This window comes from Paroedura picta, chromosome 1 (genome assembly GCF_049243985.1).
Source record: "Paroedura picta isolate Pp20150507F chromosome 1, Ppicta_v3.0, whole genome shotgun sequence".
In the NCBI taxonomy this organism is placed as follows: domain Eukaryota; kingdom Metazoa; phylum Chordata; class Lepidosauria; order Squamata; family Gekkonidae; genus Paroedura; species Paroedura picta.
Genome location: NC_135369.1, coordinates 79,000,938 through 79,018,826, shown reverse-complemented (window position 1 = coordinate 79,018,826; position 17,889 = coordinate 79,000,938). Strand labels below are relative to the sequence as shown.

The 17,889-nt window shown below is 41.2% G+C and overlaps 1 protein-coding gene across 5 annotated transcripts in view; it reads left to right on the top strand.

The window, feature by feature from the left end:
- Nucleotides 1-17,889, top strand: part of KIF26B (kinesin family member 26B) — a 412,305-nt gene that overhangs the window by 340,547 nt on the left and 53,869 nt on the right. For all 5 annotated transcript variants that reach the window (XM_077344354.1, XM_077344338.1, XM_077344346.1 and 2 more), the window contains one exon: nucleotides 236-395. In XM_077344354.1, the coding sequence (XP_077200469.1) occupies nucleotides 236-395 (160 nt within the window). The remainder of the gene's footprint in view (nucleotides 1-235; nucleotides 396-17,889) is intronic.

Here is a 17,889-nt window from a genome sequence, read left to right as displayed (position 1 = left end):
TAAGCAAATGGCACCTAAAATGGAATGAAATTTCACAACTGAGTGGCATCCAGGGACATCTAGGAAGACAGGGACCATCCCGAGTTGAGCTTTTGAGGATGATTATTGTTTTACTTAAAGGGATTTTCTACTTCCTTCATTGGGTGAATCATGAAAAGCTCCCAGCACCTATGCTTGTTAACATTTATCATAAAACTAACCCTTGTTTTGCCTTTCTCATATTCTCTTTTGGCAGTGTCTGGAGGGCGTAGCCGCTTGCACCTCATTGACCTGGGTAGTTGTGTTAAACCACTCAGCAAAAATCGAGAAGGAGGTTCTGGACTCCGTCTTTCACTGTCAGCATTGGGCAACGTTATCCTTGCCCTTGTCAATGGCAGCAAACACATTCCATACAAGTAAGTGGCCTCTATTTATGATCCTATAAAGGAAAATCACTGATCACCTTCAGCTCTTTGGAGGAGGAAAAGGAAACCCGTGATGCTGATAAAATTTGCCATAACGGCTCAAAATACATTTGTGATGCTCATGTCTATTGGGGTTTGAATGTCATTTCTATGATAAATTCTCACAGTGGAAAATAAAACCCTGCATACACGTGGCTAGCAAATCTTATTTTCAGTTCTATTAACAGACAGTAGTTGTAATTACAGAATTATAGATGTGTCTTTAAAGCCTCACAGAAGGATAGGGATGTTCCAGAACCTTGCAATGCCTGAGTTTGTTTGACCAAACTCTGGAAGTTTTGCAGCCAAATAGTTAATGTGCAATTAATAGTTAATAGTTAATATGCAATTAATTTATATATATATATATATATATATATATATATATACACACACACACACACAAAGCAATTGTATAGATACAAAGCAATTTGTAGATACAAAGCAATTGTATCTAGGAGGGTAGGAGGGTGTGTGTGTGTGTGTGTGTGTGTATACACACACACACACACACACACACACACACACCCTCCTACCCTCCTAGATACAATTGCTTTCAAAAGCCTCAGTGTAAGATCAAAAGTAAGCTTTCCTCTTTGGTAGTATCTCCCCCCACCCTAGAGTGCTGACAGTTCAGTCAACTAGGAGGATATTATTAGTTTGAGCATGAACCTAAGAATTCTGATTCAGGGCAGCTCCCAACCAAACAAAAAATGCTGCAAACTGATTCTGGCCAGTTCGGATCAAGCTGCAGCTGTGAAAAAGGAGAAGCTTCCCAGAATGGGATTAAATGGCTGGCAGTTAGCTATACAACACTCCTGCCTGCACCGTGGCACCTGGGGAGCTTACCCCTCTTGGCATGCTTCGCGTACAGGGCAGTGCCTGGCAGGCGAGGCATTGGCTGCAGATGCTTCTTGGGCAGGTGCCAGAAAAGGGTTAAGAGCATGTGAAGTGAGGGGGGACTGCAGATTGGCAGTCCTCTCTGGCCACTTGGGCACTCCCCAGAACTGTACAGCCCAGCAGGCAGAGGGAAGGAGCTATGCCTTGGCATTTGAGGCATCCTCGGCCTGCTTGCAACAAGGGAGAAGAATAAGCCAGGAGGATGGCACTGTAGCGGAAGGGAACATGATGCCCACAGGGAGTCAGCTGTCATCTCTTTTTCTCACAGATCTTAAAGTGATAACTAACCAAAGCAGGACCATAGTACTTTATGAAAATCTAAATGCCTCTGAGTTTGTAAGCAATATTGCTTTTCTAGAAAAGCGAACTTACACAGTGCCACTTCATAAACAGGCTGGGTTTCTAGTCCCAAATGGTCTAGGGCAGTGGTCCCCAACCTTTTTATCACTGGGGACCGGTCAATGCTTGACAATTTTACTGAGCCCCGGGAGGGGGGGTAGTCTTTTGCCGAATGACGTCGCTGCCGCCTGAGCCCCTGCTCCACTTGCTTTCCCGCCGGCGCCCCTGACTTCCCGCTGCCCGCTGGGGGGTGCTGCCAGCAGCAGCTGCGCAGTGCCATGCCAAGGGGGAGCCCCAGCCATTGCGACTGCTGGAAAGTACCAAAGGTGAGCTGGTGGCAGAGTGGCAGAGCAGCCCCCAAGGCAGCAGCCGGGGAGGAGGACAAAGAGGAGCCGCGGCCCGGTACCGACTGATCTACGGACCGGTACCGGTTCGCAGACCGGGGGTTGGGGACCACTGGTCTAGGGAGAACAGCCTTGGCAGAGGAAGTGGCACTTTTTAGCTTGCTGCTACAAGACTAAATTCTTGGGAGTTCTGAGGGGACAGTCAGGAACACTGAGCACACTGTATTTGTGAATGTGTGTGTAGTGTGTATATTTTGCAAAGGTATGAATAGTAATGGGACTGATTTAAAAGGCTAAAGATGAATCCCTATGAGTATAGAGTCTAGTGGGTAGCTTTGTTGGTCTGAAGCAGCAGAACAAATTTAGAGTCCAGGCACCTTTAAGACCAACTATATCTGAGGAAGTGTGCATGCACATGAAAGCTCATATATATCTTGAATAAAAATTTGTTGGTCTTAAAGGTCCCACTGCACTCTAAATTTGTTCCCCTATAAATATGAACTTCTGTGGACTCAGAAATATCTCTTTAGGAATTACAGTTCGGTGCCATCATATTTCTTTTCTATTCACCTTCAACAAAATTCTCTTCTGTATCACTCTGGCACTGTTGCTTCTTAATTCTCCCTGGCTACTAAATCTACTAGTTCTGCTTCACCATTCCCATCACAGCAGCCCAATATACATCAGCTGTTGCTTCTCCCAATTTCCTTCTTTGCTCCATACTTATTCATGTAACCTGATTTTGTCTAGTGAAAGCAGGTCATTAACTTGTGCATTTAGCATTCCATTTGTGAATTTGTTACTGTGCTGAATATAGAGACATAACCCACAGAACACAATTATGTAGTTCAATTTTAAATGCCAGCTTGAGCCTGTTGATTTGGTCCTCTTAACTAGAAAGACTCTGTTCCTGAGATGACGTTAAATCCAAACACTCAACACAGGTTCTGTTGGAATTCAAATCTGAATAACTTTCCTCCATCACACAGCTCTTATATCCATTTCCTCATAACTGTTGCTGGCCAATCAAAGCACTTGGGACAGCCTGTCTCTCCAGCTCTCTGCTTCAGTGAAGACTTAACCCTTCACTTCCTGTTACTTCAGCACTGGGGCTTGGCTTTTAAAGGGCTGTCTTGTCACTATAGTCTTGCCTCATGTGAATCACTTATTAAACTCTTGTCACCATTAACTCAAAAAAACAGAGGCCTCCTGCTTAAGGGGACAAAATTAACAGGGTGCTGAATTAACAGAACAAGAGAATAATGCACTGACTCTCTTAAGAAATTAAATATAGCAGTTAAAGCTGGTATACTGCATATAGTCAAAGGGAATTTGGATTCATATATGAATCCTGCTCAAACCTACCACCTGGTTCCAAGCAGGACAGGGAAACAGTTCAAAGTGTTACCTGATTTGAAGATTGAGAGAGCACATTAAAGCACAGTATACTCACTTACATTTAAAATTTGAACATATGCTCATTTCCCTGTGCTCTTTTTCAAAGGGGAAAGGAGAAATGTAAACTCTGATATATTTCTTGGAGATAAACTGGTATGAAATTTGATGTGGATGTGGCAAACACAGTTCTACATTTCCTTTTCAAATATAAGCTTGACCTCCATTTTACAGCGAGCAAACCCATCTGCAGGCATGAACAGGGCCTCTAAAATACTGTGCTTAACTCATTATCACTTTCATCCCTTGTCATCAAATGTGGATTACATGTTTTTCCTGCTACTTTAAGTTTACTGATGAATGTAGATGATATTTTGTTCATGGTAGACCATGCAGTTTTTCTTCTTGTCATTCAGTTCTTTTTTTTGTCACCAAGCAGCATGTTATTCCTTCCTTATCCTGGACTGAGGCCATATTGTCAAAATTATCAAAATTACATGCCCACCATCACTCACATTTGCATACTATTATATAGATAAGTATTGCTGGCGCATATGTGCCTGGTAATTTATTTATTTGGGAAGGTGTTGCATAGGTAATCAGTTTTCTCTTTCTAAAGCTAGAATAACCAATAGCCAATTCATTATCAGCTCTTGAGTTCAGTCATTCTGTCAAAATGATATGTGAGATGTTGCTGTTCTCTCTTGATAAAACTATGAAAACTGTTATAAAATGGAGCCATATATTTGAAGACACCCTAAACCTGTGTGGCATCATGGTCTCCTTTTTTATTTGAAATTTATAAGCGATTTCTCTTCAGTTAGAATGATTTGGTTTGTTTTAGGAACAGAGTGCAAACCTGTGCAGAATTACTCCAGTATAAATCCATTGATTTTGATGGGTTTTAGATTAAAGTAACTCTGTATAGACAATAATGTTTATTTATTTAATTTATATCCTATTTTTCTCCCAGAGCAGGGACTCAGAATAGGTTTTCAAATCAGTCCCCTCTTCTTCACTTAATCCTAACAACAGCATTCCTAAATCAGAGTCTAGTAGCACCTTTAAGACCAGCAAAGATTTATTCAAGGTATGAACTTTCAAGTGCAAGCACTCTTCCTCAGACTATGAAATATGAGTGCTTGCACTCAAAAGCTCATGCCTTGAATAAATCTTTGCTGGTCTTAAAGGTGCTACTGGACTGTTAGATTCAAACGGGTAGCCGTGTTGATCTGATGTAGCACAACAAAATCAAACAGCATCCCAGTGAGGGTAGGTTAGGCAAAGAGACTGTGATGGGCCCATGGTACCTAGCAGGCCTCCATGGTCGAGGAATTAGAACCCAGTCCTAGGTGTAAACTGCACGGAACTTTTATTCCAACCCCAGATCAATTCAGTCCCTGCCCTCTACACAGAATGAGACTCTGCCCTAGTCTTTGTATCCAAACTATACTGTTATGTTCCCTTTATATTCTGACCATTTTGGAAATTATTGTTTTCACATACAGGCCAGCCACTTTTTTCTCATTTTAAGCAATTGTGTACAAGTTGCTTGTATTAAATATCCACAAAGTTAAAAATGTACAATAACAACTGTGTCAAACTAAGAAATGTTGTGCAGTTCCCGTTAATGTCAGTGGGGCTTCCATGACTGAACTACCTTGCGGATGTTTCTGCTGACCTTGATAGCAGCCTCTTTCATATGATTTTGAAATTTGTGAATAATGTATTAACAATATTGCACTGTTTTTTCAATGTTTGGATGATTTCAGTTGTAGTAAATAATTGTATGTGGATTATTTATTTATCATTTTCTGTTAAAATTGGTTCTTATGAGTAACTGCCAGTACAAAGTTAAACCCAGTTCCTGTGGAATATATATCAGGCCAAAACATGATTGTATAATAATCATTTTCCCAACCAATTGGAGCTTGACATTTGCTTCTACTTCTGGCTCTTGATAATATCAGCTAAAAGTGTTCCTGTGAAGTCTGTAAGCTTTGTTGTGTTTGTGGCCTGAAAGGAAGGCAGAGTGAAGAAAAACTGGAGAAATAGTATTATGCTAAGCCTACCGAATATCAGTGTGAGTTAACTGCAACAGCTGTTTTCCTTGGCAGTGCGTGTCAGTGTATAGAATAAAAGCTGTACCAAAAATGTCTTCCACTACTATACTGGCAGACTCCCACTGCATCGATTCACAGCTGTTATTCTATACTTCTTCTGGGTTGCTGTAGACTTGCAGGTGCCAGAACACTTGTTCATGTTTGCATCTATCTCATGAAAAGAAGCACAAAGCTTTCTTTCAATCAGCTGTTTACAGAATCCGTTTCCAAAAGAAACATTGAGCCTGCTTAAATGGCTTGCCAGCCATCAAACAGAAACAGTCCCAAGGATTTAAATTATGTAACAACACACAGAGATTGAGGTATGATGCCCAGCCTTGACTCCTCTGAGGTGGCAGCAAGCCTAAAGCATCTTAAATAACTGCAGAATGGATAGTCTGATAGGCTCAGCGCTGGACATGAATGGAACCTGGATTACATCCAGTTGGGTGGCTTCATTGGATTACTATTCAAATCAAGTGTAGATGTTATGGGCATTGTCTACAACAGTGTTCTGATGCTGCACAAGCAAGGAGCCAAGGGATCATCCATTCCTTAATGAAGTCCCAGTCTTTCTCAGCCAGACATAAATTACTGGATGGATTCTTCTGATACATTCTTGGGTTTTGTAGAGAATACCTTTACTCAATAGAGAAAACAAACACAGATTATTATCATCATAAAATTCTCACATCACAAAGGAATTGCCCTTTAAATATCACATTCGCTGCTTAGCTGCAGTATACTCACTTCTTTCCCAGAAGGCAAGAGTACCGTCTTTATTAGTCATGTCTCTAGAGGAATGTCTACATTGCAGTCCCCTCTAATCAAGCCTGCTCTGACATGAATAGACCAGGCTAACTGATCTTGTCAGATCTCAGAAGTTAAGCATGGTGAGCCCTGACCACCAAGAAATACCAGGGTGTGGTGTGGAGGCAGGAAATGGCAAACCACTTCTGAATGCCTCTTGCCTTGAAAGCCCTATGAGGTCACTGTAAATCAACTGTGACTTGACAGCATTTTTCCTAATCAAACCTTCATGTTTTGAATACAGCATGCCCTTCTAGGTAAGTAACTCCTTTTGTTCCATTGATCAGAATATTCTAAGGATTTGACTGTACACAAGAATTTGAATAGCATAGTCTCAAGGGAACATTCCGTTCCATCTCAAAAGTTTCATCTATTAATTTCCGTAGACTAACTCTGTGTGTAATCATTACTTCAGGATTAAATCTGAATGGGACCAATTAAAATGAATTAATCTGTTAAGTGTTCCAACTTAAACCGTTTAAAATTCAAGGCACTGTCATTGGGAACAGAGTGTGATCTGAAATTCTCTCTGTTACAAGCCCCCTCTTGCTGACCCCTTCCCTTTCCCAGGCTTGCTCAATCATGGTAGTAGCAGAATTGGGCCTTCATTAGCACCCAGAAATTTTCACCACTAGCTGCGCGCGGCTGGCGGGGGCTCCCTTGCCGGCGGCCTGACGCGTCGGAGGCGCGAAGTGTCTCTTGCCACGTCAGGCCGCCATGTCCCGCGTGCGGGCAGCCTGCAGACTCGCCGGCCACGAGACCATGATCTAGCGCCCGCTGTATTGTTAGTACAGCGGGCTTGATTACTAGTCCTTTTATAAAAATCATCTCCTTAACGTTTCTGTTGTGCTCATTCTTGTCTGTCGTATGATGTTAAGGCCTGTGGCTATAACACTAATAAATTACTGCTACTTTTGCTCATTCTGTTAAATGATACAAGTATAAAGCAATCCTGACTTCCACAAGCAGGCTGTTCGACAGAATATGGCCACCACAGAAAATGCACACGAACAAGCATATGCCAGTTTGCAGAGAGGTATCTTCCAAAGGCTTTACATGAATGAGCAAAGCTGTCTTGGCAGAGCATAGAGGAAGAGGCTAGAACGTTAGTCCAAGGCCATTAAGGGCTCTGTAAATTATTACCAGAACACTGAACTGAAATATGGGCAACTGATCAGCAATCAATGGAGTGACTGCAGAGTGGTTTTGAAACACATATTCCACCTCAATCCCAGTATTTGCTGAGCTGTAGCGTTTTGTGCCAACTGGAGTTTCCAAGTTGACTTTAGGGGAATATCCATGTAGATTGTAATGTTACATTTTGAATCATTATGAGTGGGGCTCATATTCCAGAGCATGGATCTGATTAGGCCTTGGAATTGGGTATGTTCAAATCCTGGGAGTTTCCTTTTGGAACTTTTGGAACTGCTCAAAACCAGTGTTTGTCCCCACTCCTATGCCCTCCCCAGAGAAATGAAGAAAAAAACATTTATGCAAAGGAACTCCAAGTATAAACTGCAGAAATCTTGGCGTTGTGGCATGCCCTCCTGAATAAAGCACCCATCGTTTTCTGAATACAGAATCCTAAAATATGTAAAAGCTACTTTTTAGAGAATTGACTTAATTCAGTAGTGGGAAGATTTTACTAAGATGCATGTAATAATTGATACTTCTGCTTTGTTTCTCTAAATGCATTCAAATCTACATTACCATTATATTTTCTGTGTCTGATTTCTAAGATGAATGTGTCTCTTCTGTCTTCAAATGAATACTCATTTGCACAAATTTTAGATACTAGTTTATAGAGCTTGTGTGTGTGTGTTTTTTTTTAATGATGCTGGTTGCTAGGCAGCCATGGTAATAATTCATTGTAATGCTGTTTTGGAAATAATCATTTTATGCAGCATTATGACTATTGGAATGCAAGAGATGTGTGTAAAGAAGTATGAAAACATATATGAATCCTGTACTACATAATACAGTTTAAAGTTTTAATTTTTTTAGTTCATAAATCTCTTGTATAGATGCTTTTGAATCCTGTAGCATTCCATATTTTGGGTTTCTATTACTGCCTAGTGGTATCATGCAGTGTGATGAACAGTGCTAAGGGCTGCAGCAGTGTGTATTTGTTTGTGTTAAAGAATGGCAGGGATATTTCACCTTATCTTGACCTTCCATATAAAAATGGATTTCAGACAGAGGACTGCCTCCCACCAGCCAATTTCCATAGGGATCTCACTTCCATGTAGAAAAACTATGACATGTGACAAACACAAGTATATTTGGTTGTCAGAGGTGTATGGAAAAGTTAATACATCCATGAACTGTTAGACTGGGGACAAGTATTTTTAATGTTTTGCTATTTAATATTTCTAAATTAGAGTAATCTAGGTTGAGGAATGGTAGAGGACAGGAAGGCCTGGAGGATCATTGTCCATGGGGTCGTGATGGGTCAGACACGACTTCGCACCTAACAACAAAGGTTGTTCTGAAATAAAGACTTTAAATGTTCCAGTTAAATTAACCTGCTCTCTTCCTGATGGTTTGTAGCATATTGATCAGATATTTGTTATACTTGTACAATGGAATTGGCTTCTTTCCCTATACCTTTTATCAACAAAAACTGCAGGTTTCATATTGTGATAACCACTAGTATGTAATTCAAAAATTTTGTAATATTTTATAGTATTTTACAATGCACCAGTTTTTTTTCAGTTTTAGCAGTACTGATCTTTATTGAATGTCTATCTAGCAATCTTTGCAAAAATAATATTTATAATTAGATGTATAAGACTGCCCTGCTTAGCCCAGCCATATCAGGGCAGTGTACATTAGTTTAAAATCACCCAAGTTAAAACCAGTCTGCTAAGATATCTAAAACAGCATCAGTGTCCCTTGCTTCCAGGCCTCTCCCACATACAAAGGTAAATCAAAGTATTGCCACCAGGGTTCCAATTCATATATGCACAGGTTTATCCAAAACAAAATCTTTATTCCAAACAAAACAATTTTCTCAAAGGACACAGGATGATCATGGGGACTTATCATGAAGTAGTTTTAAGAAAACTGAAAACTGAATTGGTGAGAAAAAGACCAGGAAAGTTGCATGAGGAATTGTTTCCCATCATGACAATATATCTACAACCTTACCCCATCCACACTACAGCCCTGGCTTTGCCTCTTCAGATTTCTTTTTGTTTCCAAAACTCAAAGAACATTTAAAAGGAACACAGTTTGAGTCCTTCAAGGACGCCAAAACTGCCATTTTGACAGAGAGTGCGGAATTCTTCAGGGAAGGGTTAGAGAGATGGGAACATCACCTCCGGAAGTGTATAGACCTAGATCGAGAAACAATAGTTTCTCATTTTGTTATTTTTGTTTAATAAAAGTTTCTATGATTTTGTAGCAATACTTTTTTACTTACCCTCATGCAGTAGGTCTAAAAGCAGTGCTTAGAATGTAATTCACTGTATTTCCTCTATAGTTCAGAAATAATTCAGCAGGTTTGCCTGCAAACATCTGGATTTTTCTCCCCCTAGAGATGACAGTTAGGAAAAGAGACAATACCCCCTAGATTAGAGAAGCACACGTATATGTGTAGCATAACGTTTTCTAACCCCCCCCCCCACTATCCCCAGTCTGTGCTGCTCTTGAACACAAATAAAGCTTTTGATGTCACAAGAGAGATTTGTTTAAAGGAATAGGACCTATTCTTCATCACTAGCATTCTTGTAAATAGGCTAACTGGATAAATGGCAAAAGTGATTTCACACAGAAAGGTAATAGGTAGCAGATACACAGAAACCGGTTAAGGATACCATACACAAAGGACTCTGTTTTTAGTAATGGTGAAATATTTTAACTAAGCCTTCCATTTGATGAAATACAATAGCAATTTCCCCCCTCTAAAATATTGAGTTCCCTTTGGAGTATCACAATATTGAAATCATGTTTACAAATTGAAACAAGGGAGAGAAGGAAGAATGATTAAAGGTCTGGACAGATTTATTTATTTATGAGAAGTGAGTAAAATAACCAATGGTTTCTAGCTTGAGAAGAAAGAATGATTAAAGAAGGTATGTGAACAATTTACATGATTTTCAAGGGTATAGATAGGACAGTAATTTGCAAAAACAGGATCCATTTCAGATGACAGAATAGAAACAAATGAAGCAAAGGAAATCACAGAGCCATAGAATTATCAGTATGTAAGGAAAACACCTAAACATCATTTTTACAAGTACAGAATTTTCCTTATACATGTACAACAGATTACATATCTGGTTTCTAAACATGGCTTCCCCTTGTAGTGCACCTTGGGCCATTGGTGTATTTAACACACTTCTCATCTGTAACATTTACATTGAAAGTGTTCTGGAAATTTTCAGTATTGTGATAATTTATATTGGCACATTTACAATAATATTGTTCAGTTTATCAAGGAATGGAAAGAAGAGCATGTGAGAAAGTTTGGTTTCTAAAGGCATATTGATAGTATGCTGTTCTTTGTGATGTTAGTTAGTTGTGTTTCTGTGTGTGTGTAAAATACCATCAAGTCACAGCCAACTTGTGTTGGGTTTTCAAGACAAGTAACATGGGTAAGGATGCACATAAATTGAATCATGAAGCAAAATGTGTGATGATTTTTGCTCTGTTTGTGTTTTATGAATAGACATTTGTAATAGGTTCACCATCATGAACGTCTGTGGATTTTTAGAGTAGTTTCTGCAGTTCATGGTGGTTTGTGGATGAAGCAGAAAGGGAGGGGTTAAAGGGACTGTGAGTCTCTTTAAAGTTAAACCCCTTCATTCTGTTCCCTGCAAAAGATTCAAAACCAGTCAAGTGCCTCCTCACCACTCAGCTGTTTGGGGCTGTCTTCTGCAGTCACTTTAAACCAAGGTTTCTCAACCAGGATTTTGTGAAACCCTGGGGTTTCTTGATGACCCTGGAAGGGTTTCCTGAATGGGTGGGAGTTAATTGTTTATATATTTTTAAAATTTGTTAAATGTTTATCTGGTGATATGACCATACATGATCATGTTAACCCACCTACCCCTCCTGAAATGGCCAGTGATGGGCCTGGAGGGGGTAGGAAGGGGAAGGGCCCCAGGTGGGCATGCTTCCCAACCATATTCCGCATGATTGTACCACTTCTGGAGTTTCTCAAAGGCTGAAGAATGTTTCAGGGGTTTGTCAATGGTAAAAAGGTTGAGAAAGATGAGTGACTCCCCACTACACAGCTTTCCCCCCACTATTTTGTTTAAAGGGACTGCACAAGACTGCCTGAACCAGCTTTCTGCAAGCCCTGTTTAAAGGTACTACAGATGGGGGGTTTAGAGCGATGAACTGCAACAAACAATTTGGTTTGGTTCATGGTTCAGTCATGATCCACAAACCAAACTGCATTTTCCCAGTTCATGCCAGTCCTTACAGGTGGGTAGAAAAGCAAGTGTCTTTTAAATAAATACTTTAAAATACATAACATTCTGAGGACAGACATCCCCTATCAATCCTAAGTTATTTGTCTCCTTGCATGGAGCCAGGTATAAGACAGCTAATCTTTAATTCCATCTTTTAATTCCATCTTTTCCTTCTGTCCCTATTCTCTCTGTTCAGATGAGCACAAAATTTATTTTTAATGGCACAGGCCTATTTCCATTTGTTTATGAACTGGTAGTCTTAGCCTCCACAGCTGTTTCTTGCCTAACTCTTTCATAGTTTCTTTGTTTAGAACATTTAGTCATACAGTAGTCAAATCAAAATCTTTAAACCAGAAAAAAATTTCACTCCTTTAATTTCCCCTCTGTGAGAAATTTGTACCACTTGAGATGTTTATGTGGTGATTAAGTGTGCTATAACAAAGAGATTTCATTTGGAACTTGGCAAAGTTGTTCTTTACAATCCCTTATATTGGTCTCCTGTGTTATCACTTTAGTGAAATCCTACGCTTATTCTTCCCATCTGGTATCATTTCTGTATGTGTTATATAAAATTTCAGAGGGCAGGCATGACTGGTTACAAAACTAGAAGAAAGATAACACCTCTTGTCTTTTAGGCAGAGCATTAATTTCCAGCAGCAGTTCTCAATGGCTGAGCACATAATCACTCACCTGCCCACTGCTACAAATTAAGGCTACCCCAAATGTTTGTGAAGTTCAGTTTTTGACATGACAGTAGGCATTTCACATGAAGGAGTAAAGCTCCTGCTGAAGCACAAACCACCTCTTCTGAAGAATCTTTCTTCTTCTTCTTCTTCTTCTTCTTCTTCTTCTTCTTCTTCTTCTTCTTCTTATTCTTATTCTTCTTATTCTTCTTATTATTATTATTATATAATTATAATAATGGTAACTCCTAGTTAGCATCTGGATTGCCACTTGACTTACCTTATTGCTCAGTGTTTTTTAGCATCACTATTCACATCCGCTAAGAATGTGCTTTTTAAAAAATCTTGTGAGATTTGGCACTCAAACATGCAAGAAGAGAATTCTAAAATCAGGCTAAAACTGGAATATTTTTAATCTTAACATGCTGGGAAAACAGGGCACACATTTGTGTGGTTTCTAAGCTTTAGAAATGAAATGAAGCCATCTTAAAAGGATAAGGCCAGGAAACCTAAATGGATGCTGCCTTCCATGTTTGTCTGGTTACCTGTAATTCAGCAGAAAGGGACAGGACCAAGAAGTGGGCCCACTGAGGAAGCTTTAACTGCCAGATAGAGAAAAAACAGTCCGGAAAATGCAAGGCATGCATGACCATTTGACATTACTTCACATGGGAGGATTTCCTTAAAGGAAGATGGAATCAACAAAATATTTTCCCAAGAAGACCTGGTCAGAGAGAACGGATTTCAAATAAATAAGATTGCAGGAATAAGGCACACATAAATATATACATCAGCTGGAGTTTGCTTTGCTAGTTTACTTATTCCAAAGCAGACTTTGGATCTTATTTATAAATGGAAAATGGCCATTCCTCAGAATATGTGGAGATTGTAGACTTGGTTGATGAAGATGGCAATCATAGTCTTCTTACATTGTTAAGCTTGTAGCTCCCTGAGGCATTTATACATATGTATTAATGGCTTGCATCAGTTGTATAGAGTAGTGATCCCCAACCTGTGGGCGACGGACCACATGTGGTCCTTCGACTAATTGGAGGTGGGCCCCGAAGGACGCTTTCTCCCCCCCCCCCGGCCCTTTACTTCATCTCCCCGGCCCTTTACAACACACTTCGGGTGTCATTGTCTCCCATCACTCCCAGATGGGACTATCTCGTTGCAGAGAAACAAGCTCAGGGTTCCCATTGATTTGTCATTGTCATGAGTTAAAATTTCCATGAAAATAAAATGTTCCTTATGTTCATTGTTGTGGGATGTCTGTATCTTTGTTGGTGATAAAAAGATTGGGGACCACTGGTATAGAGAGAGGGGGTCATCACAGATATGATACATCAGAGTTTCAGAATTCATGGTTTTTAGTGGAGGCAGCACAAACATTAAACTGCCACAGTTCAAGTCCAGAATAATCATGTACAGAGAACTCAATCCATATATATGCATGTCTATTCCTCTGTGTATTTCCAACATGATGTTAGAATAGCCAAAGAAATGCTGGTAGCTTCTCAGGTATTTGCAGAGTATTTTCTCAGTACATTCCTGGAACGTAAACAGCAGCCATCCATGCTCAGAACTTTGGATTGATTGCTCAATAAATTAGTGATCACATGCTGCATTCCCTCTTGCAATCATAGTATTACACTCTCCTTATCAGAGATAGTATCAGCACTGAGTTCCTTCACAGAATAGTAATGAACATAGTTTTCTATAGCAACAGCACTGTATTGCACAGTTCCTGGTGCAGTAATTGGCTTACGGGCGGCTTTATATGTTAAATATTTATGTACAATAAAATATATTATGTGTGGAAATAAAATTGTAATGTGTGCACATAGTAAATACAAATTCCCAGGCAGATATATACAAGCATGTATGTCATCAGTCTGAGATTAGTCACAGTTCCCATCACATGTCATGTGTTCATACAAAGGTGTTTATTTTCATGTAATGTATGGACAGGCGTTGAAAACCAGTAGCCTCTATCAATTTGTTACTTGCTAAATCTCCATGTTGTCTGTGTTCCTTCCTTTATATTTATTTTCATCTTTCATTACCATGCAGAAGTGGCTGTTAACCTTTAATCAACTATCATTCCCCCCAAGTACATAATATTATCATCATATGTTCTCTCAGAGCAATACTCTACTCATAAAATTAACTGCAAAATGGCTACTTAGAAAGAATAGCTTTGTATTTCTTGAGGCTAGCATGATCAGGGCCCTCTGTATCTGTACCTCCTTTGTGAAGGAGGTCTGTCAGTCTGTCTCTCATGCACACACACATGAATACACACATAAAGGGCTTTTCTTGTGAGCTAACAGTTCCATGGGAAGGCTCAAGCAAGGGTTGGTTTGAAAAAACAGGCCTACAAGTAGTTAAAAAAAAAATCAGTACCGAAAAATAGTGCTCTGGACAGAGCAACTTTATTTATATAGGTTTATTTCTTATATATATATTTGTGAAATGTCTATACAGGACATAGATCCTTTGCCTTTATGTTATGTTTGATTCCTTGCTGAGTGACACTTTTGTAAGGGCCTGTAGGATCAATCCAGTACCTGGGATTTTATCATCAGTGGGGACTGAGCAGTATAAAACGAGTCTCTTTCATTAATGTCAGAAGCCATAAAACATTGGAGAAAGGAGCTGCCTGAAATCTAAAATGCTCACGGTTTGTGTCCTCTCCCTCCAAAGTTGTGAATGGCTTTCCAAATATATACCGTATTTGCCGGCGTATAAGACGACTGGGTGTATAAGACGTCCCCCACAACAGTGGTCCCCAACCTGCGGGCCGCGGCCCGGCGCCGGGCCACGAAGGCCATGGCGCCGGGCCGCAGCTCCCTCTCCCCACCCCCCCCCCGCAGTAAAAAACTTCCCAGGCCGCAAGCTTGCGGCCCGGGAAGCTACTTACTGCGGGAGGGCGGGGAGAGGGAATCAGGGCCGGATCGCGGGCGCGGCCCAATCCGCGGGCGTGGCTTCCGGGCGCGGCTTGATCCGCGGGCGCGGCTCGCGGGCGCGGCCAGGAGCGGGTGCGGTCCCCACGGGTGCGGCCCGATGCCCTGCCGGTCCCCAGCCTAATAAAGGTTGGGGACCACTGCCCCCACAACATTCCCACTCAAAATATAGAGTTTGTTATATACCTGGGCCGCCCCTGCATCTCCCTGTGACCGGCAGTAGTGCGCAAGTGCGCATGTGCGAGCTCTGTGTAGACGAGGGGCAGGCCAGAGTGCCACTGCTTCCCGCCGAGCAGAACAGGCCGGTCACGCCGAAAAGGCTGACACCCCTGTCTCGCTGCTGATGCTCGCTGCAGCCACGCTGGATACCGTGCGACACTGGATGGTATGTAGAATGAGGTGGGCGGGCATCAGGAGGCCATTATGGGCAGCTATGTCTACCCCAACTGAAGTGCACCCGACATATAGGATGACCCCCCCACTTGGAGGCATGTTTTTCAGGGGGGGAAAGTAGTTTTATATGCCAGCAAATACAGTAGATCACCCCTTTAGAATCACTGCTGTCATCATTTTATTTTATTTTTATGCAATTTTGCCTTTTGTGACAATGTGCTATTCTTGTTTCATACCTTTTTAAGTAACTCATTGGTTCTCGTTCTTTTTCTTTTGGTGATGGGATGCCTTGCTTTCAGCCAGTTTTTTTTTCCTTCAGTTTCTCTTTGTTGTTGTTGTTATGTGCGAAGTCGTGTCCGACCCATCGCGACCCCATGGACAATGATCCTCCAGGCCTTCCTGTCCTCTACCATTCCCCGGAGTCCATTTAAGTTTGCACCTACTGCTTCAGTGACTCCATCCAGCCATCTCATTCTCTGTCGTCCCCTTCTTCTTTTGCCCTCGATCGCTCCCAGCATTAGGCTCTTCTCCAGGGAGTCCTTCCTTCTCATGAGGTGGCCAAAGTATTTGAGTTTCATCTTCAGGATCTGGCCTTCTAAAGAGCAGTCAGGGTTGATCTCCTCTAGGACTGACCGGTTTGTTCGCCTTGCAGTCCAAGGGACTCGCAAGAGTCTTCTCCAGCACCAGAGTTCAAAAGCCTCAATTCTTTGACGCTCGGCCTTCCTTATGGTCCAACTTTCGCAGCCATACATTGCAACTGGGAAGACCATAGCCTTGACTAAACGCACTTTTGTTGGCAGGGTGATGTCTCTGCTTTTTAGGATGCTGTCTAGATTTGCCATAGCTTTCCTCCCCAGGAGCAAGCGTCTTTTAATTTCTTTGCTGCAGTCCCCATCTGCAGTGATCTTAGAGCCCAGGAAAATAAAATCTGTCACTATCTCCATTTCTTCCCCATCTATATGCCAGGAATTGAGAGGGCCGGATGCCATGATCTTTGTTTTCTTGATGTTGAGTTTCAAGCCAACCTTTGCACTCTCCTCCTTCACCCGCATCAACAGGCTCTTTAGTTCCTCTTCACTTTCTGCCATTAGAGTGGTATCATCTGCATATCTGAGGTTGTTGATATTTCTCCCTGCAATCTTGATCCCAATTTGTGACTCCTCTAATCCCGCATTTCTCATGATGTGCTCTGCATACAAGTTAAATAGGCAAGGCGACAGTATACAGCCTTGCCGAACTCCTTTCTCAATTTTGAACCAGTCAGTGATTCCATGTTCAGTTCTCACTGTTGCTTCTTGACCTGCATATAAATTTCTCAAGAGACAAATAAGATGCTCTGGTATTCCCATCTCTTTAAGAACTTGCCACAATTTGTTGTGCTCCACACAATCAAAGGCTTTAGCATAGTCAATGAAGCAGAAGTAGACGTTCTTCTGGTACTCCCTAGCTTTCTCCATGATCCAGCGTATGTTGGCAATTTGATCTCTAGTTCCTCTGCCTCTTCGAAATCCTGCCTGTACTTCTGGAAGTTCTCGGTCCACATATTGCTGGAGCCTAGCTTGTAGGATTTTGAGCATAACTTTGCTAGCATGAGAAATTAGTGCAATGGTGCGGTAGTTTGAACATTCTTTGGCATTGCCCTTCTTTGGGATTGGAATGTAAACTGACCTTTTCCAATCCTGTGGCCATTGTTGAGTTTTCCAAATTTGCTGGCATATTGAGTGTAGCACTTTTACTGCATCGTCCTTTAAGATTTTGAATAGTTCAACTGGAATGCTGTCACCACCACTAGCTTTATTGTTGCTCAGACTTCCTAAGGCCCACTTGACTTCACATTCCAGGATGTCTGGCTCCAGGTCAGTAACTACCCCACTGTGGTCATCAGTGATGTTAAGTTCGCTCTTGTATAGTTGTTCTGTATAATTTTGCCACCTTTGTTTAATCTCTTCTGCTTCTGTGAGGTCCCTACCATTTTGGTCCCTTATCATACCCAACTTTGCATGAAACGTTCTCTTCATATCTCCAATTTTCTTGAAAAGATCTCTGGTCCTCCCCATTCTATTGTTTTCTTCTATTTGTTTGCACTGTTCATTT